The 17588-nt window shown below is 46.0% G+C and overlaps 1 protein-coding gene across 2 annotated transcripts in view; it reads right to left on the reverse strand.

Moving 5' to 3' along the window:
* Window positions 1-10035: 10035 nt before the first annotated feature.
* LOC138267775 (fatty acyl-CoA hydrolase precursor, medium chain-like) overlaps window positions 10036-17588 on the reverse strand; it is a 195049-nt gene continuing 187496 nt past the window's right edge. For both annotated transcript variants that reach the window (XM_069216972.1, XM_069216973.1), the window contains one exon: window positions 10036-10305. In XM_069216972.1, the coding sequence (XP_069073073.1) occupies window positions 10143-10305 (163 nt within the window). In that variant the 3' untranslated portion in view covers window positions 10036-10142. The remainder of the gene's footprint in view (window positions 10306-17588) is intronic.

Genomic DNA, 17588 nt, shown 5'->3' on the forward strand with positions numbered 1-17588 from the left:
CCCTTTTTGACTCACACTTGCCCGTGCTGGGTTAATATTGATGCGCCCAAGGTACATTTTCACACTAACAGCGTTAGCGTTGTGTTTAAAATTACATGAAAACTCTTTTTGTATTTGTAGTGATAACTTCGACTTGTGTATTGTGGATTTTTGTCATTCTGGTCTTGTTTTGTTTATATAAATATTTTCTATTTTTCTAAACCTGTGTTGTGTCATTTTGAAGTGTTTTCATTAGGTTACTGTATGTGTTGGTACAAATGCTTTACACATAGCACTCTGAAGTTAAGCCTACTGCTCGTTCCAAGCTACGAGGGGTGTGAGCGGGGGTTGGCTGAGGGTGATTCTCTTTTACCCTGACTAGAGTGAGGGTCCTTGCTTGGACAGGGGGTAACCAGACTGGCAACCTATCACCGGGTCCTTTTCTCGGGATCTGCACGTTGCTGAACAAAAGGCCCACCTTCCGGCGTCAGCAACTCAGAAAGCTATTACAGCACAGAGTTATGATGAAGCCAGTTGGGGGAATGGAATTAGGTAGGGAACAGCAGGGAGAGAGATCTGAAAAGAAAAGGTTAGAACAAATATGCATTTACTCATTCATAGAAATATAAATTATCAATAAACTCTTGCCTCAAATACGTCTCCGATTTCTGATGGAGACCCCTTTTGAAATGAGGGCAAAGCCCCTTCTTTGAATCACAGAACAAGAATAAACTACGACCTCAGAACCAAGAGATGGCAAGAGGTTTAGACTGTTATCATCATGGAACAAGAATAAACTACGACCTCAGAATCAAGAGATGGCAAGAGCTTTGGACTATGATTATACTCAGAATATCAATCCTGTAACATCTATGCATTTATAACATAAACCTTTGATCATGACCTAGAAAATCTCAAAGAATTAAATATGCTTTTCACATATTATGCTTTCCAAAAAACAATGAAAACTATGATTTGCTTATCTCCAGAAATACTTTCACATTCACAACTATAAAGGCCAAAAAGCTTTACTCATTGAACTTAAAGCACTTTACTTATGTGACCTGAATCACTTTGATTGTTGTACCAAGAACCTTTTACTCCTGTGGATTGAAGTGCTTTGATTGCCGTGCCAAAAGCGCTTTTCATCTGTGAACTGAAGCGCTTGAATTGCCGTGCCAAGAGTGTTTTACATCTATGGACTGAAACGCTTGAATTGCTGTGCCAAGAGTGCTTTACATCTGTGGACTGAAGTGCCTGAATTGTCGTGCCAAGAGCGCTTTACACCTGTGGACTGAAGCGCCTGAAGTGCTGTGCCAAGAGCGCATTACATCTGTGGACCGAAGCGCCAGAATTGTCGTACAAAGAGCACTTCACATCCGTGGACTGAAGCGCCTTAATTGTCGTGCCAAGAAAGCTTTACATCTGTGGACTGGAGCGCCTGAATTGTCGTGCCAAGAGCACTTTACACCTGTGGACTGAAGTGCTTGAATTGTCGTGCCAAGAGCGCTTTACATCTGTGGACTGCAGCACCTAAATTGTCGTGCTAAGAGCGCTTTACACCTGTGGACTGAAGCGCCTGAACTGCTGTGCCAAGAGCGCTTTACATATGTGGACTGAAGCGCCTAAATTATCATGCCAAGAGGGCTTTACACCTGTGGACTGAAGTGCTTGAATTGCCGTGCCTAGAGCGCTTTACATCTGGAAGTAATGACTTCCTCCAAAATTGAAGTTATCAATGTCTTACCGAAACAAGTACGACCTACTTGTTTTTGAATTCACCATGGAAAGAAGGATACTTAGATCGGATGCCACTCTGCCATGCAGGAACTCTGCTCTCCTTCAGAGAATCCCACACGAGGTCTGACTGCATCAGAGTCTTCAAAATAGTGAGCAACTGGGTGTGGATGGGCTTTATAGACCTGCCACACCCCAAGATGGCTGCTGCCTCTAAAAACATGGGAATTGTAGTCCCTTCATGGAATAGGACTGATAAGTGCATCTTGTCCACCAATGTCCTGAACCTGCAGCTCTGTGAGCTTTGCCTCAGGGCAGACAACACTGATGGCCACCTTTGGAGCAAGAGGGGATGACAAGTGGTGCACAGAAAGCGCCGCAGGGCCGCGCAGCGGAGTTTCTAGTGGGACCTGGACCGCACATGGTCTTATTCCTGACACAACCAAAGACCCCATTTCTAACACTGGTGATCAGTGGTTGGGATTGGACTTGTATTTGTACTTGACATACAGTGATTAAACATACACTACTGTTTTGAGTTCAGACCACTATGTGACCACATACTACTCATCTTGGGATTTGGCTTTTTTTCTTTGGGACTACGTTTTGCTCTACTTCCATATTTTTGGTGACCTCTTTGTTGATTTTGGAACTTTGCACTTGTTGCCATCATGTCTCAATCTGAAGATGCAACAGCCGGAGCTGTGTTTGAATCAGGGAAACTGAAGAGGTACTCAGTTGCTCAATTGAAACAGTTCTGTAAAGATCTTGCCTGTCCCGTTAGGTGCTCCGCCAGGAAGGGGGAGCTACAAAAGGCACTGAGGGCCTGGGTGACAGTCAAGGAGGCTGGGGGGAACACAGAGGATGAGGATGAGGAAGTGTAGAGTCTACACAGTGGTGTAGTGGAGGTACCTGTTACACCTGGGGGGAGGGTCTGAAGGATAGGTAGCAGTGTCTCATCTAAGGGTCTGACTCCTGAAGAATTTCAGGACAGACAGGCAGAGAGAGAGCACCAGAGGGAGTTGGAGAAAATGAGGATGACCTTAGAGGTAAAAAAGATGATTTTGGTTTATGAGCTAAAATTGAAAGAGCTGGAAATCATAAGGGCTGAGTCCAGCTGGAATGGTGGCAGCAACAATTCTATATCCAGTGCTGCTGAAGAAGTGCACATGCCCAGAGATGTGATGCCCTACTTGAACGAGGGAGTTAACACACACCAGGAGGTTCAGGGGTATGAGGTAGCTCCAGTGATGCACAGGGTCCCTGAGGTGGATTAGGGAACTGGCATGGGACGTCATATTCCTACTGGTGGGAGTCTACTGACTCTAGGTGAGAGTGCCAGGGAGAGGGGTTCCCCCCAGGTAGAAGTCCTGGTTATGGAGTGTGAAGACATCCCAGAAGAGTGTGGGTTGAGTGTCAGGGACAGTCAGGTACTGTCTCACCAGTCTCAGGAGCGTGATGTGAGGTACTTTTTCAAGGCTGAGTCATTGGATGGTTGGGTGAAGGGTACTTCGGTTAATTCATGTGAGGGGCTGAGTGATGTAATTGCTGGAGAACATATGTCCAGTCCTTATTATCCAGAGCTACGCCAACACCAGGTGGAGTGTGAGTTCTCTGACCCCAGGGAACTTACACTGAAGGCAGACCTCTGGGTGAGTACCAGAGAGTCTGAAGAGGCATTTGGGGTGCTCCTGAGGGGAGTGGTCTTAGTATTTCCCACCCACATGAAATAGGGAAGGATTGCAGGGTCCCAGGTAGGTCCCAGTATAGTGGGATGGGTGAGGGACCCCATGTCCAGTCTCAGAGGAGAGGGAATGGGGACGGGATGAGGCCCAAGGTGCTCGAGATCCAATCCCAGGTCCTGGAGGGTTCCATGAGGGAACACAAGGAGGGGAGCACAGCCTTTACCGTAGGGCCATCTGCTGAGGGTGACCCCACAGTGTCAGGAGAACTTGGGGGGTGGCTGTCTGCCTTCAACAAAGTCCCAGGACTTCCTGTGGAGCAGTGGAGCTATTTCCCTGCATCCTGCAGGCACCCCAAGAGTCCTGAGAGGACTCTGGACTGCCAAAACTGACACCGGAAAGCACCACTGCATGTGCCACTTAGCCTGAGATGAAGTAGGCCATCAGTGCCAGCTTGGTCCCCCAGCCCTCCAGAGACAAAGCCTACCATGGAATTGCCAACAGTGGACTGACCAATATCACCTGCAGCCTCTGTTTGCATGCCCCCTCGACCACAAGTGCTCGCGGTGATAAAAATCTGACACCTCAAGACACCGCTGCACCCTTCCCCAGCCCATGACAAAGAGGACCTAAGGTGTCCCCACGTCCCTGAGCATCAGAAGAGCCTACCCCACTTGCTGCTTCAGCCTGACTGGCCTCCCAGTCCAAATCTGCAGCCTCTTTTTAACCAGACCAATCTCCATTGACTAATATTGGGGACCCGTTGGTATATTGCACCTCTTCGCCTGGCTGTCCCAGTTCTGCCCAGTGTGACTTGTTGGTGTGGCCTTGGACCTTGCCCCATACTTACCTTAAGTCCAGGAAATTGGTCCCATAAGTCGCTGTGAAGTGCCCAAGTGCAGTACATGTTTTTCCCCCATAGGATAACAATGGGCACCAAAATGCTGAAAAGCACCTCTGCACCCAGCTGCCCCAGTGCTGCCCTAGGTGACCTGTTGGCGCTGCCCTGGACCACGCCCTATATATACCTTAAGTCCATACGACTGGTCCCGTAAGTCGCTGTGCAATACGTGTATGCAGTATATGGTTTTTCTCCATAGGATAACATTGACACCTTTGAAAAATGCATGTCGACATTTAAAACCTGAAAGTATTTCTCTTGCAAAATGTACTTACTTGATCGTATTGATTCTGGTGCCTAAATATTTATAAAGATACATGTTATTTTTATAAATTGGTATGGATCTCCTTATTGAGTCATGTGCAACAATTATTTACTGTGTGTGTACTTGCAGATGTCTAACACTCCACTGATAAGGCTTCTTGACCACACTACCTCCTAATAGAGCACCTGGGGTTTGCTAGGGGAAGCGGAACCCATATACTCTTTTCACAATATATCTAATTTTGAAATAGTGTATAAAGAGCCAGCTTCCTACACTAGCAATGCAAAGACTAAAGATAAAGGCCCATTTATTTTAAAATAGAAAACCCATCCTCCCCACCCACAACAGGCCAATCCTCCTTTTCAATATAACACCAAATTGTCCCTTTCCCCAACTTCCCTTCCTGCCCTTTCCAGCTACAAAAGGCCCACCCCTTTTCCAAGCAAAACCCCAGGAACATCCCTTTCCACAACTCTGCTTCCACTCTCTCCACCCATAACAGGCCCTCCACCTCCCAAACCAAACTTCCAAAAAAGCCCCTTTCCCTAACTTCCTTTCCAAGCCTCCCACCCACAATAGGGCCTCCCACTCTCATAAACTCAATAGAAAAGGTCCCTGATGGTGCCCAAGTCTTTCTTCACATTGGTCACCTCTCAGGCCTGGTTGCACTGGTCCCACATTATGTGCGCCAGCTCACAGAGAATGTGGCAGGGGAGGCAGTCAGATGATGGTGATGAGGAGGGGATTCCTTGTGTTCCAGGTGGCAGCTGTGGACCCCGGCTGCAGGCAGTGGCAGTGATGTTGCGGGGTTGGTGATAGGACTGGATGATGTCCCAAAGAACTAGAGGCCCTAGAATCCTACTCCTCAAAGACCAGCAGCCTGTGTTTTTAAGTAACCACCACCTCATACTTGTGCTGCTGCAGCTGGGTGGCTATTGTCTGGTGGACGTGACCACCAGCAGCAGGAGTAGCTATATCAAGTAAAACAAATAGAATAAAAAAAACACAAATTGTAATACAGCACAAACACTCTATTCAGGGTAAGTCACACACAATCCAAATTATCCTGTGCCCACCCTCTTGTTGCTTGGCACTGAGCAGTCAGGCTTAACTTAGAAGGCAATGTGTAAAGTATTTGTGCAATAAATCATGCAATAACACAGTATAAACACCACAAAAAATGTTCACACAGGTTTAGAAAAATATAGGGCCAGATGTAGCAAATCGGCAATTTGCGACTTGCAAATTGCGAGTCCCTGCGACTCGCAATTTGCAAGTCGCAAATTGCTATGCAGTACGGTGTCTCAGACACCGACTGCGACTCGCTATGGGGTCGCAATGACCCACCTCATAAATATTCATGAGGTGGGTCGCAAATTGCGGCCCCATAGCGAGTATAGGCACTCGCTAACATGGAGGCCTGCTGACGTCAGCAGACCTCCATGTTCGTGACCTGCTTTTAAATAAAGCAGATTTTTTTTTATTTTTTAAGTGTAGCCCATTTTCCTTACAGGAAAACGAGCTGCACATAAAAAAAAAAACTAAACCTTTTGTTTCGGTATTTTTTCAGGGCAGAGAGTGGTCCCTTGGACCACTCCCTGCCCTGAAAAAATATTTTTGGGTCCAGTCACAAACTGGAAGGGGTCCCATGGGGACCCCTTCCAATTTGCGAGTGGGTTACCATCCACTTGAAGTGGATGGTAACTGCGATGCCATTTGCGACCGCGTACGCGGTCGCAAATGGTATTGCATCCCACTGCGACTCGCAAATAGGAAGGGAACACCCCTTCCTATTTGCGAGTCGGAAATGCATATTGCGAGTCGGTAACGACTCGCAATATGCATTTCTGCATGCCAAACCCACGTTTGCGACTCGCAAACGGCGATTTTCGCCGTTTGCGAGTCGCAAATGGTTTGCTACATCTGGCCCTTAGAATATTTATCTGGTTCAAATAAGTTCAAAACGATCAAGATTTGCAATAAGTACAAGTTGAAATATGAATTTCCAGAGTTGTAAAATAGTCTTTAGATAAGAAGTAAACAGTTAAGGCTTGGTTTGTCAAAGTACCTGGTGTGCGTTGAAAATTAAAAGTATAGGGATCGCAGAGGAGGTTGCGTGGAAAAAAAGAGGATGTGCATTGGATTTCCCGGCACCCACAGACGATGTGTCGTTTCATTTTCAGGGCTGGCGTTGTTTCTTCGACGTGCGGTCCGGGTTCCTCACTGCAGTGCGAGGATCTTCGTTGCACCCAGGGATGATGCGTGGAAATCCTGGGCGTGTGGGGCAAAGTCACAGGCTTGCTTTGTTCCAGTAGTGCATTGCGTTGGATTTTCTGTCGCACGGCAGGCGCTGCGTTGATTCTCCGTCCGAGAGTCGTGCTGCATCGTCCCGGATTGGCTTTGGGTCGATCCAGTGAGCTGTGCAGCGAATTTCCGTTCGCAACGCAGGTGCTGCATTGGACTTCACTCGGGAAGTCAGGCTGCATTGTTCCAGTTCCGAGTGTGGCGATTTTCTCATTGCAGTGCAGGCTGTGCATTGTTTCCAACAGGGTGTGCGTCGAATTTTCAGCGCACAAGGATTTGTTTGCAGAAACTGAAGTCTTTTTGGCCCTGAGACTTCAGCAACAGGAGGCAAGCTCTAGCCAATCCCTTGGAGAGCACTTCTCAGCAGAGCCAGAGGGCAGCAAGGCATCAGGGCAACAGCAAGGCAGCAGTCTTTTACAGCAAAGCAGTCAGGTGAGTCCTTTGAGCAGCCAGTCAGCTTCTCTTAGCAGGTTGAAGATTCTGGGTCAGAGTTTCTTTCTCAGGAGGTATCTTGTCAAGAAGTGTCTGAGTTGGTAGGGTCTTTGAAGTGGGGAGACTTCAAAGAGTGGCTTAGAAGTGCAAAAACTCCCCTTTCAGTTCCATCATGTCTGCCAGGGTCCCAGTAAGGAGTTTGGCAGTCCATTGTGTGAGGGCAGGCCACTGCCCTTTGACATGTGTCAGGCCCTCCACTATCCCAGCCCAGGAAGACCCATTCAGTGTGCAGATGTGTGCAGGTGTGACTGAGCATCCTGTTTTTGAGGTTGTCTGAGTGAAATGCACAAGGGAGCGGTCAACTAACCCAGCCAGACGTGGATTGTAAGGCACAGAAGGATTTAAGTGCAGAGAAATGCTCACTTTGTAAAAGAGGCATTTCTAAAATAGCAATATTAAATCCAATTTCACCAGTCAGCAGGATTTTGTATTACCATTCTGAACATACTAAATATGACCCTGTTACTCCTTTCAGATCAGAATCTACCACTCAAACAGTACATGAGGGTAGCCCTAATGTTAGCCTATGAAAGGAGCAGCCCTCACAGCAGTGAAACACGAATTTAGAAGTTTTACACTACCAGGACATATAAACTACACAGGTCCATGTCTTGCCTTTTCCCTACATAGCACCCTGCCCTATGGGCTACCTAGGGCCTACCTTAGCGGTGACATATATCTAGAAAAAGGGGGATTTAAGGCCGGGCATGTACATTAAAATGCCAAGTCTAATTGGCAGTGCAACTGCACATACAGGCCTTGCAATGGCAGGTCTGAGACATGGCTACTTATGTGGGTTGCACAAGCAGTGCTTCAGACCCACTAGTAGCATTTAATCTACAGGCCCTGGGCACAAGTAGTGCACTTTTACAGGGGCTTATAAGTAAATTAAATAAGCCATTTGGTTATGAGCCAATATCACCATGTTTTAAGGGAGAGAGCATATGCATGTTAGCACTGGTTAGCATTGGTAAAGTGCGCAGAGTCCTAAAACCAGCAAAAACAGTGCCAAAAAGTGGAGGGAGGCAGGCAGAAAGTTGACCGTGACCACCCTAAGGCTGTCAGGTCTAACACATCTTGACTTCCGGTAGTATGCACTGCAGACTTTGCGCAGCACCGTTAACTGAAGCAGAACGACATTTTGCTGCCTACATTGTAGCACAGAATAAAACGACGCTGCAGTTTTAGGAGGCAAAATGTCATGGGCAGGGAGGTGAAGAATAGGATAGCTTACCAAATACAGTATTGTTAATAAGAAAGTTAGGTGGCCTATCACTTGTCCCTGCCACCATTGGGACTTCTCCCCCTCCCTCGACCTGGGCCTCCTCTGCCTTCCCTTGCTGGCTGGCCCTGGTGGTGGCACTGGTGGACTGTATGTCTAAACAAAAATGTAATGTACTCATTTTAGATACCAGAATAAACACCTGAATATTTTTTTTTTTGCACAAGGTACAACAGCAATACCTTAGTAATAGTTCCAAGGAAACATTTTACTGTAAGTGCACTTTAGGAGCGTATTCAGAATAACCACACCAGTGAGTAATGCAGGTGAGCTCATAAACTAAAACACTCACAAATCCAAGCATTCATTTTTTCCCTCTTTCACACGTTCACGCTTCACCAGTTTAGCCCAAAAATGAATCTATTGGCTTTCTCAATCGATATTTTATTATGTTGGTATCGAAAATGATATTAAGAGCACATAGTAGAAAATGCAGAGATAATTTACCACTCGCTTTACTGCACAGCTAGGATTAAAAGCAAGAAGCATTACGTGTTTAAGATTATGGGGGTCATTCTGACTCCCGCCGGCGGCGGTAACCGCACGCCCGGCGGGAGCCGCCGAATGACCGCACCGCGGTCAAATGACCACGGCGGTCATTCTGAGTTTCCCTGGGCTGGCGGGCGACCGCCAGAAGGCCGCCCTCCCGCCCAGCGGGAAACCCCCTTCCACGAGGATGCCGGCTCCGAATGGAGCCGGTGGAGTGGAAGGGGTGCGACGGGTGCAGTTGCACCCGTCGCGATTTTCAGTGTCTGCCACGCAGACACTGAAAATCTATGTGGGGCCCTGTTAGGGGGCCCCTGCAGTGCCCATGCCAATGGCATGGGCACTGCAGGGGCCCCCAGGGGCCCCACGACACCCGTTTCCCGCCAGCCAGGTTCTGGCGGTGAAATTCGCCAGAACCAGGCTGGCGGGAAGGGGGTCGGAATCCCCATGGTAGCGCTGCTTGCAGCGCCGCCGTGGAGGATTCCCTGGGGCAGCGGGAAACCAGCGGGACACCGCCGGTTTCCCGTTTCTGACCGCGGCTGTACCGCCGCTGTCAGAATGCCCATGGAAGCACCGCCAGCCTGTTGGCGGTGCTTCCGCGGTCGTTGGCCCTTGCGGTCCATGACCGCCAGGGTCAGAATGACCCCCTATGTCTCTTGAGTACACACATTGATCAATCCTTTTTGGTTACATTTACTCCTGTCCGGTGTCATATCATTTTGTACATTAGTTATGTTGAATGAATAGTAAAAAATATGGTTGGGATAGTCAGAATTGTTTAAGGTTATACCGTCAGTTGTTTGTGATGAGGGCACAGGACATAATTAACATTCACGTTACAAGAAGGTGTTCCTTTAAACCATTTTTAATGTATTATAGTGTATAAGAAAACTATTGTCAAAAGAAATCATAACCGAAAATATATTTTATTGTTTGATATTGTTTAATTATTCACTCAAAAACCAAAACACACTTCTATCTACTTGATTATTATAATGCTGAAGTATTTTCCTGTTAGGCATTGATTGCCTTCATCTTTTCAGGAAATATCTTGCTCCAGAATGTCATTCTATTGTGTCTCAGTTTACTCCCTGTCTTCTGCTGAAGGTTTAGCTCCAGGTACTGCTCTTCAGCATCATAGACTGGCCACTGAGGTAATCCTTCACCATTAGGGTTTCTGGAAATAATAGAATAGTGAACAAATCATATATTTAAAGATAATTATTAAACAGGTACAGATGTAATAACAACTAGAAGTGACATAATATTATATGATGCATGTTAAAGATATTCTCGCTAGGGCCTCATTTAGTATTTGGTGTTGAGGGAAAACCTTCCAATTTCTAGAGTAAGTGCTGGTGTTGGAGGAGCCTCCACTGGTGGAATCATCATTATTCTATTACTGGGCAAGTTGAAAAAATTCCAATGGCTTTTCCTCTAGATTTACGCTTCTTACAAAGTGCAAATCAAAACCTCCATCTGTACACTGCTTTCGTATTCAAAGCTTTTTTGCTATTCTTCACAGAAAAAGTGAATGTGCAGACCATGTACAGATAGCATACTGCCATTCCAATACACTGATATATTAGCATTATTTGAATGTTTGCAGTGTTGAACTCAGAGTTGAGATGTTTGAATTAAAGGCGAAACATGGCTATTAAATGTGTGTGAATTTTGTTAATTTCACCATATGTGACAGTAACTTAACAGTATGATGGACCAATTCCTGATGAAAGTCGCAAATGTGCACCAACAGCTTTCGACCTCACCTTGATGCAGATTTGCATCTCTCAGGTATCCACAACGCTTTCCAGAAGTACACTAGAAAAGCTGCTTCAGTTGCAAATTCCCAGGTGTACTTCTGGGAAACATTCGTAAATTCTTATTTGTAACAATGTGGAGCATTTCCTCATCTGTCATTTTCCAAGTTGTTCAATTACACGTGGTGACGTGCAATTACTTTTGTACGATAGTGCAATTCTTTTCTCCATGAGGACAATGTTTTCCCAGGGTAGACATTCCTTCCATAAACAAACATTTGATTGCCCCCTAAGAACCAACTCTCTTCTAATTTGCCCATATCCGCAGGACAGGGAATTTGATAGGGCTGAGGGCATGATCTGAACCCGATGTTATGGGAGCCTGCTACCACAGGTGCGTGGCATTTTGGGAAAGGTGTGTGCCCCCCTGATGGACTGCGCCACTTTGACAGACCTGCAGGTCTTCTTCTTCAACATGCATGAATGGGACTGCTTGTCACCAGCTACCTATGTTGCATCCAATTATTTAATTTCTTTTTGCCTAATGAACTGTCTCTGGAGCAGTGGTTTGTTCTTGCCTCGAGGGCGCTCCTCACTTGTACAGTCCTAGCAGAAAATTTGCAAGGAGGGCTGATTAACGGTTCTTTAGGCCTCAAAAGCATCTCCTCCTAGTGACTGTTGCTATTGCAGGCCTCTTCTTCAAGGTTTATGGGTAGCACAAATACTCTCAAACATACTTCTACTCGTCCACTTTCAGCACCTTCACTTCCTGCTTATTCAGATCCTAACCCCTTTTCTGTATTATTGAATACTATGGCTGATTCAGAACTTACTGCCCAGTCTCCATCTTTGTCAGTCAATGGATCAAATATATTGACGTCTGTCACCAAGCCTACATCAAAAATGAGTGGTGGCAATGTACTTTCTTCATACAAAATGGTTAAAAAAGATCTGCCCTCGCCAGCTAAGTCTCCTCCCCCTATATCTGTGGAACTCCTCCCGGAGGAAATACAAGCACATAAACCATATGTGGAGAAAACAAATAGACGCCTCAAAAATCTCGATGATAAGTGGTCAATTATTGACAACAGAGTGACACAAATGGAACACAAAGAGGAATCAATTCAAGCTACAGCTCTTCTACACACAGAGGTTTCTCGTCTTAAACAGCCAGTGGAAGACCTTGAAATAGGTGGAATTACCTTGGTATAGGCGGAGGGTTTGGCTCAGAACCTATTTAATTTTTTCAGTCATCGCTTCCAAAGTTCAAAGTCTCCTTGAATTATCTCCATTAAATATTCAGAATGGTCATCACCTAGGCCATAATCCACTCACTCTCTCTTCTCATAAACCAAGAGGTATCATCCTCCATTTTTGGAATATACTGATTTATGAAGGTCCTGAAGTTGGCTAAAATAAAGGTTGAATATCTTGGCATGGATTTCACTTTTTCTTCTCCCCAGACTTCACCAAAACTACAACAAACAGAAGAAAGACATTTCTGGAAATGTACCAGCTCTTCAAAACCTCAAAGCCAGAGTTGGACTATTTCAGCCTTGTCTTTTTAAAGTAACATAAAAACAAAACTACAACCTATGAAGGCCCTGCTTTGCTACAGACGTTATTGGACAGCTGCAAAGAAGAAGACCCCATTCCTTTGGGGACCAGGTGTTAAAATTTGATGCTAATCGGCCTTAGCGTCAATCTTTAGGTCCGCCTCCTAGGTGTGCATCATTTTAGAATCAGGAGGTAAATATGGCGCTGGTGGGCTAGCATCATTTTTAGGAAGCATATCATTGTCGCTATTCGATGCACGCTGGGTTGGTGCTTCCTAAAAAAGATGCTAACTCATATATTTTGCCCTTAGATGGGTCTAGCATCAAAATAGAAATATGGAGTTAAGTTAGCACAGTTTTAGCGTAAACAAAAATGACTCTAAGGCAGCGCTACTTTTTCATAAATATAGGACTGAATTATTTTTAATTTCCTTTCTCTTTTAAATAATTCTTCTTCTTTATCTGAAAACACATCTCATGTCATTGACTATTCATGAAACTACTTATACATTACTCTTTTCCCATCTCTGAGATAAAGAGCAACTTCTCCATTCCTCTATTTGGTATAATAAGTCCCAAAGAATTACAAATAAACCTATTTTCTGGAAATACTGGAGGGACAACGGTTTGTTTTTGATTCATCAGTTTCTGTCAAATAACTTATTTGTCACATTTCCTCAAGCAAAGCAACTATATAATCTTCCGAAAACAAATGTAATATTTTAATACAGTCCATCCCCCACACTTTAGCTACATTGATATCACATACACCTAACCCAATTTGTGACACTCATCCCACCCTCTTCCTTTCCAAGCCCCCCATTGATTCATCCATTACCAAACTACTTAATAGGACTACAGACAATGGAGATAAGTCAAAATTTGGTATATAATGGGAATGAGACTTCCAAATGTCATGGCAAACCAAACTGTGGGATTAAATGTGGTTGTAAATACGCATAACATCATAATCTGTCAACACATCTCAAGTCTTCTTTTTAATTTAGAACTGATTCCTGATTACTCCAGCTACATTACACAAGATTAATACAGATTCCTTACCAAACTGCTGGTCATGTAATGCAACCCCTGCAGATCTATATCACACTTTCTTCTCCTGCCCATCTGCACATCAATTCTGGCTGAAGGCATGGGCTCAAATTACCTCTATCCTTCTCACAAATATTCAACAGTACTTTTCAGGCCAGGTAGTGCAGCATTTGTTATAACTATAGACTTGACAGAGCATATGTCACCCCCATTTCATTTGTTATTAAAAGATATACTATTTGGACATCAGTTACTAACTTTTTGAACACTTCCTCTTGAAAGTCTATCATTCACCAGCGTCTTCTCGAAGGGGTGCCTAAACCTTCGTGAATTATACTATATGCTTATTGATGCTGTATTTATAATTGTACTGATGGTATGTTATTATTCTATATTTCCACACTTATTTTCCCATTCTCACACTCATAAGATACTATTTTTGGATTTCTCATATTTCTCCTATCTTGATCCTCACTTTTCTTGCTCACACTGATTGCCAACATGCAACTTATTCTGTTTCAACGAGATGTTGTGTTTATTCACCAAACTTCTGCTGTAACCTTTATGCCTACAACTTTTAGTATCCTGATGCAATGCTTCTTGCAATCGTGTTTAATAAACGTCTTTAAACTTGAGGGGGGAAAAGGAATGTGAAAGGCTGGCAAACAGAGACATTCTCTCCTACAGAGACATTAATATGATGTGTGTTGCTTTTCTGCTCCTACTACACTTGTCACAACAATAATGGAAACTGTTTTACATGCAAGAAATGGTAACTGCACATGATCAATGTTGTACTATGTAGCCGTCCTTTTTTATATCAACACTTCCCTTTACCTGGATTTATCTGAATTGTTGGTCCACTCTTTGCAGGTCATTCAAAATAATATTTCTACGCTGTAGATGGTGGTTCCCAAATTCAGGGCCTCATTACGGGTTTGGTGGGCAGCGTAGGCTGCCCGCCAAACTCGTTAGGTCGGAACACCGCCACTCTGGTCTTCCTCCTGCTGGCCCTAATATGAGTTTCCCACTGGGCCAGTGGGAAACCACGCACAACATTGATGCCGGCAGGTAATCAAGCCAGTGGCAATGTTGCAGTGCGTTGGGGTCTAATTCAGGCAGTGAAAAGCGCGATGGGGCTGTCCATGGGGGCCCCTACACCGTCCATGCTAAGTCTCAACCAGCCTTTGCATGGCGTTGGAACCACCATGTAAAAGCTGGCGGACACAGGAGTCATAATCCCCTGGGTAGCGCTGCCGTGGCAGATTAAGACCGCAGACACCGCCAGGCCGTTGGCTGGCAAAAAAGTGGCAGTGCCGGCGGTTGGACAGTGATGCTTTTGCCACAGTCATAATGTGGCTGTTGGACCACCGTTTTGCGGGCCGACCGCCACCAGGAGTCTGGCGGTCCTAGGACGGCCAGATTCATAATCAGGGCCTCAGTCTTGTGAAGCCTATTTCTTACCATCTACCCTGCCAGTGTTAATTTGAAGGTCAACTGAATGATGCATATATCCATCTACAACAGCTATCACACAATCACCTACAGTTGCATCAATCATCTGCCATTCACTCACATTCAAAGCAGTACTTCCTATGCCTGAACCCTAGGTACCATAATCTAGAGGCATTGGATTCTAAAAGATATATCTGCCCTACACCAAAAACTAACATAACTGAAAAGCTAATAATATAACTAAACATTACTAGATCATTTTTCAGAGCAGGAGTGTGCAAGGAAATAAGTTCTGCCCAGACGTTTTGCTTCTTGACCACCTCATCCTGTGACTCACTGATGGTAAGCTCAGGGTAAATGGACTCTGCATGTTTCCTGCCAGTGTAGGCCTTTTTATGATAATGCCACTGCGACACAATAAGGGTAAGAGGCATTTGGCTGATTACACATGAACACCTGTTAGTGCTGCACTTGGGAGGGTTCCACCATGCGCAGCCCAGTATAACTGCACACTGAAAGCCTGGTGCAGAGGGAACTCTGCAGGATTGGTTATTGATCTCGGGTAGGCCTCATAATATCAGTGTACACTCATAGGGAAAGTCAGTGTGGTTTACTATCCTGTCTGCAGTGACACTCCATTGTACACCTAAGAGGAGGGATGCCTTAGAGTGCAGCTTTGCTTTCTCTTGGTCCACAGACATCAGAGATGTACCGATGTATGACATAACCTGTGTGGAAAAATCAATTCTGCAACTTCCAAGGACATATCCATGCAGCATATGGGTCATCCAGTGATGTCCTATTTCTCTGGCTTAGCTCAGGATCAGAGCCCATGCCTTTTGGCACTCTGCTGTGTCAAGTTAATTTAATTTTTTTCCCAGCAGCAGGAACAAAGGCTTCTCCACACAAAGGGAGCAATTACCAGTGCTTAACGCTGCTCCTGAGGAGGAAAGAGGTGAAGCAGAGTGTGCTGCATCAATCACCCAGCTATCACACTGTGCCAAGGCTGGGCCTACACAAGCCCAGTAAAAAAAGGATGGAGCCCAGACCTCTGAAACTAGCCCAGAAGGGGGTTCTCATTGAAGATTTGTTATGAAAGGCCATGACAGTGATGTCAGTGTGGAGCAGATATGAGCCCTCCAGAACAGATGTTGCAAGTGACTCCTGGGTGACGTCATTTTGAAATGTCCCAGGAGGCTGTGAAGGAAAGTTAGAACAGGGTCAGAGTGGTGTTGTAGGTAAACAGGATAGGATAGAGGGGCACCCCTGCTGGAACCTCCGACCCCCACTTAAAAGGTATTTACCAGGGGGAGAGAACCCTCTCTCGGTTGTGCTCTTCTGCTGGACACTGAAAGTCGAGGCAGCCATCCATGGACAATTGGAAAGAAGAACCCCTGATGGCCATCTGGCCTAAGAACTTTGGCTCTAATTGACACCAGGACCAGTGGGGCCCTCCCTAGGACCAGGGAATCTGGTCCCCTTAGACTCCCAGAGGACTAGTTGAGGGAAAGACTGCGCTTATGAACCAAGGCTTCTGGGTCAAGGAGCCAGTGAAACCAGTTCCCGGAAAAGTTTGCATTTGTGAGGACAGGAGGCATCAAAAAGTGCTCCAAGTGGCTAGGGCTCACCACAAGGAACGAAATGAGAGCAGAATCAATAAACCAGCTCAACAGGGCCAAGATATCAGCATAGCAAGGATGTTACCCATGGACACCATGTGGAGCACGTGGAGCTCCGCTGCCTGGCTGATTTTATCCCCTGGGGTGGGCCAGGGCCTGGGGGTCGCCATGAAGAAAGATCCTAGAAATATGAAGCCAGGACATGGTGACTGCGGGCCCCCTCCTTGATGCTCCTTAGGCCCTAGGAGCCCAACCCCCAGGCCAGTTTTATGATTGAGAAGCCCACAACACCATCTCCGGGCCCCTGAAGGCTGCATAAATGGGGAAAGCAATTGCCCTTTCCCAGCATTCCATGAATGACAGGAGGGTCATGGACCCCATCCTTGGGCCCCATGAGATTAAGAGGAAGTGGGGCAGCACCACTGCTCTCCCTCCAATGTGCCTGGCCTGCCTGACCCACTCTCCATGCCCATGACTGGGGGAAGTGGGAGGCCACTACAGCAAAGACCTGGATCAGCCTCCCCATGCTGCTACCAACCATCACTTAATTTCAGGAAATCCCAAGGGCCCTCAAGACCTGGCTGTTCAAATGAGTCTCCCGGGACCAGGGGTGGGATCTGTGGTCTGCCTCCCACCTCCCAACAGAAATGCAGTGATGGGTGCCTGGGTGTGACTGGGCACCCCTACAACAAAGAAAGGGCTCTATGGCAAGTTGCATCACAGCAGAGAACAAATGCAGCGACTCCCCCCAAGGTAGGGAGAGAGCCACTCATTAGATATTCACATGCTCTGAGGAGGGCCCCACAATGCCCTGTGATTCTCGCCTGAACATCACTGTTTTACCCTGTTGTGTTGGCCCCAGGATGGAGGGGTCACCCCCAACTAGGCTGAAAAGTATGGATGGAGCTGCAGAAGCAGTGCAGCCCCCCCAAAAAAAGGATTTCAAACAGCCCCACCCTACGTTTGGTGGGAGTACAAATGCCTGACTATCCTGGATTTTCTTGGCATGGAACAACATAA

Source organism: Pleurodeles waltl, chromosome 12, assembly GCF_031143425.1.
Source record: "Pleurodeles waltl isolate 20211129_DDA chromosome 12, aPleWal1.hap1.20221129, whole genome shotgun sequence".
Classification (NCBI taxonomy): Eukaryota; Metazoa; Chordata; class Amphibia; order Caudata; family Salamandridae; genus Pleurodeles; species Pleurodeles waltl.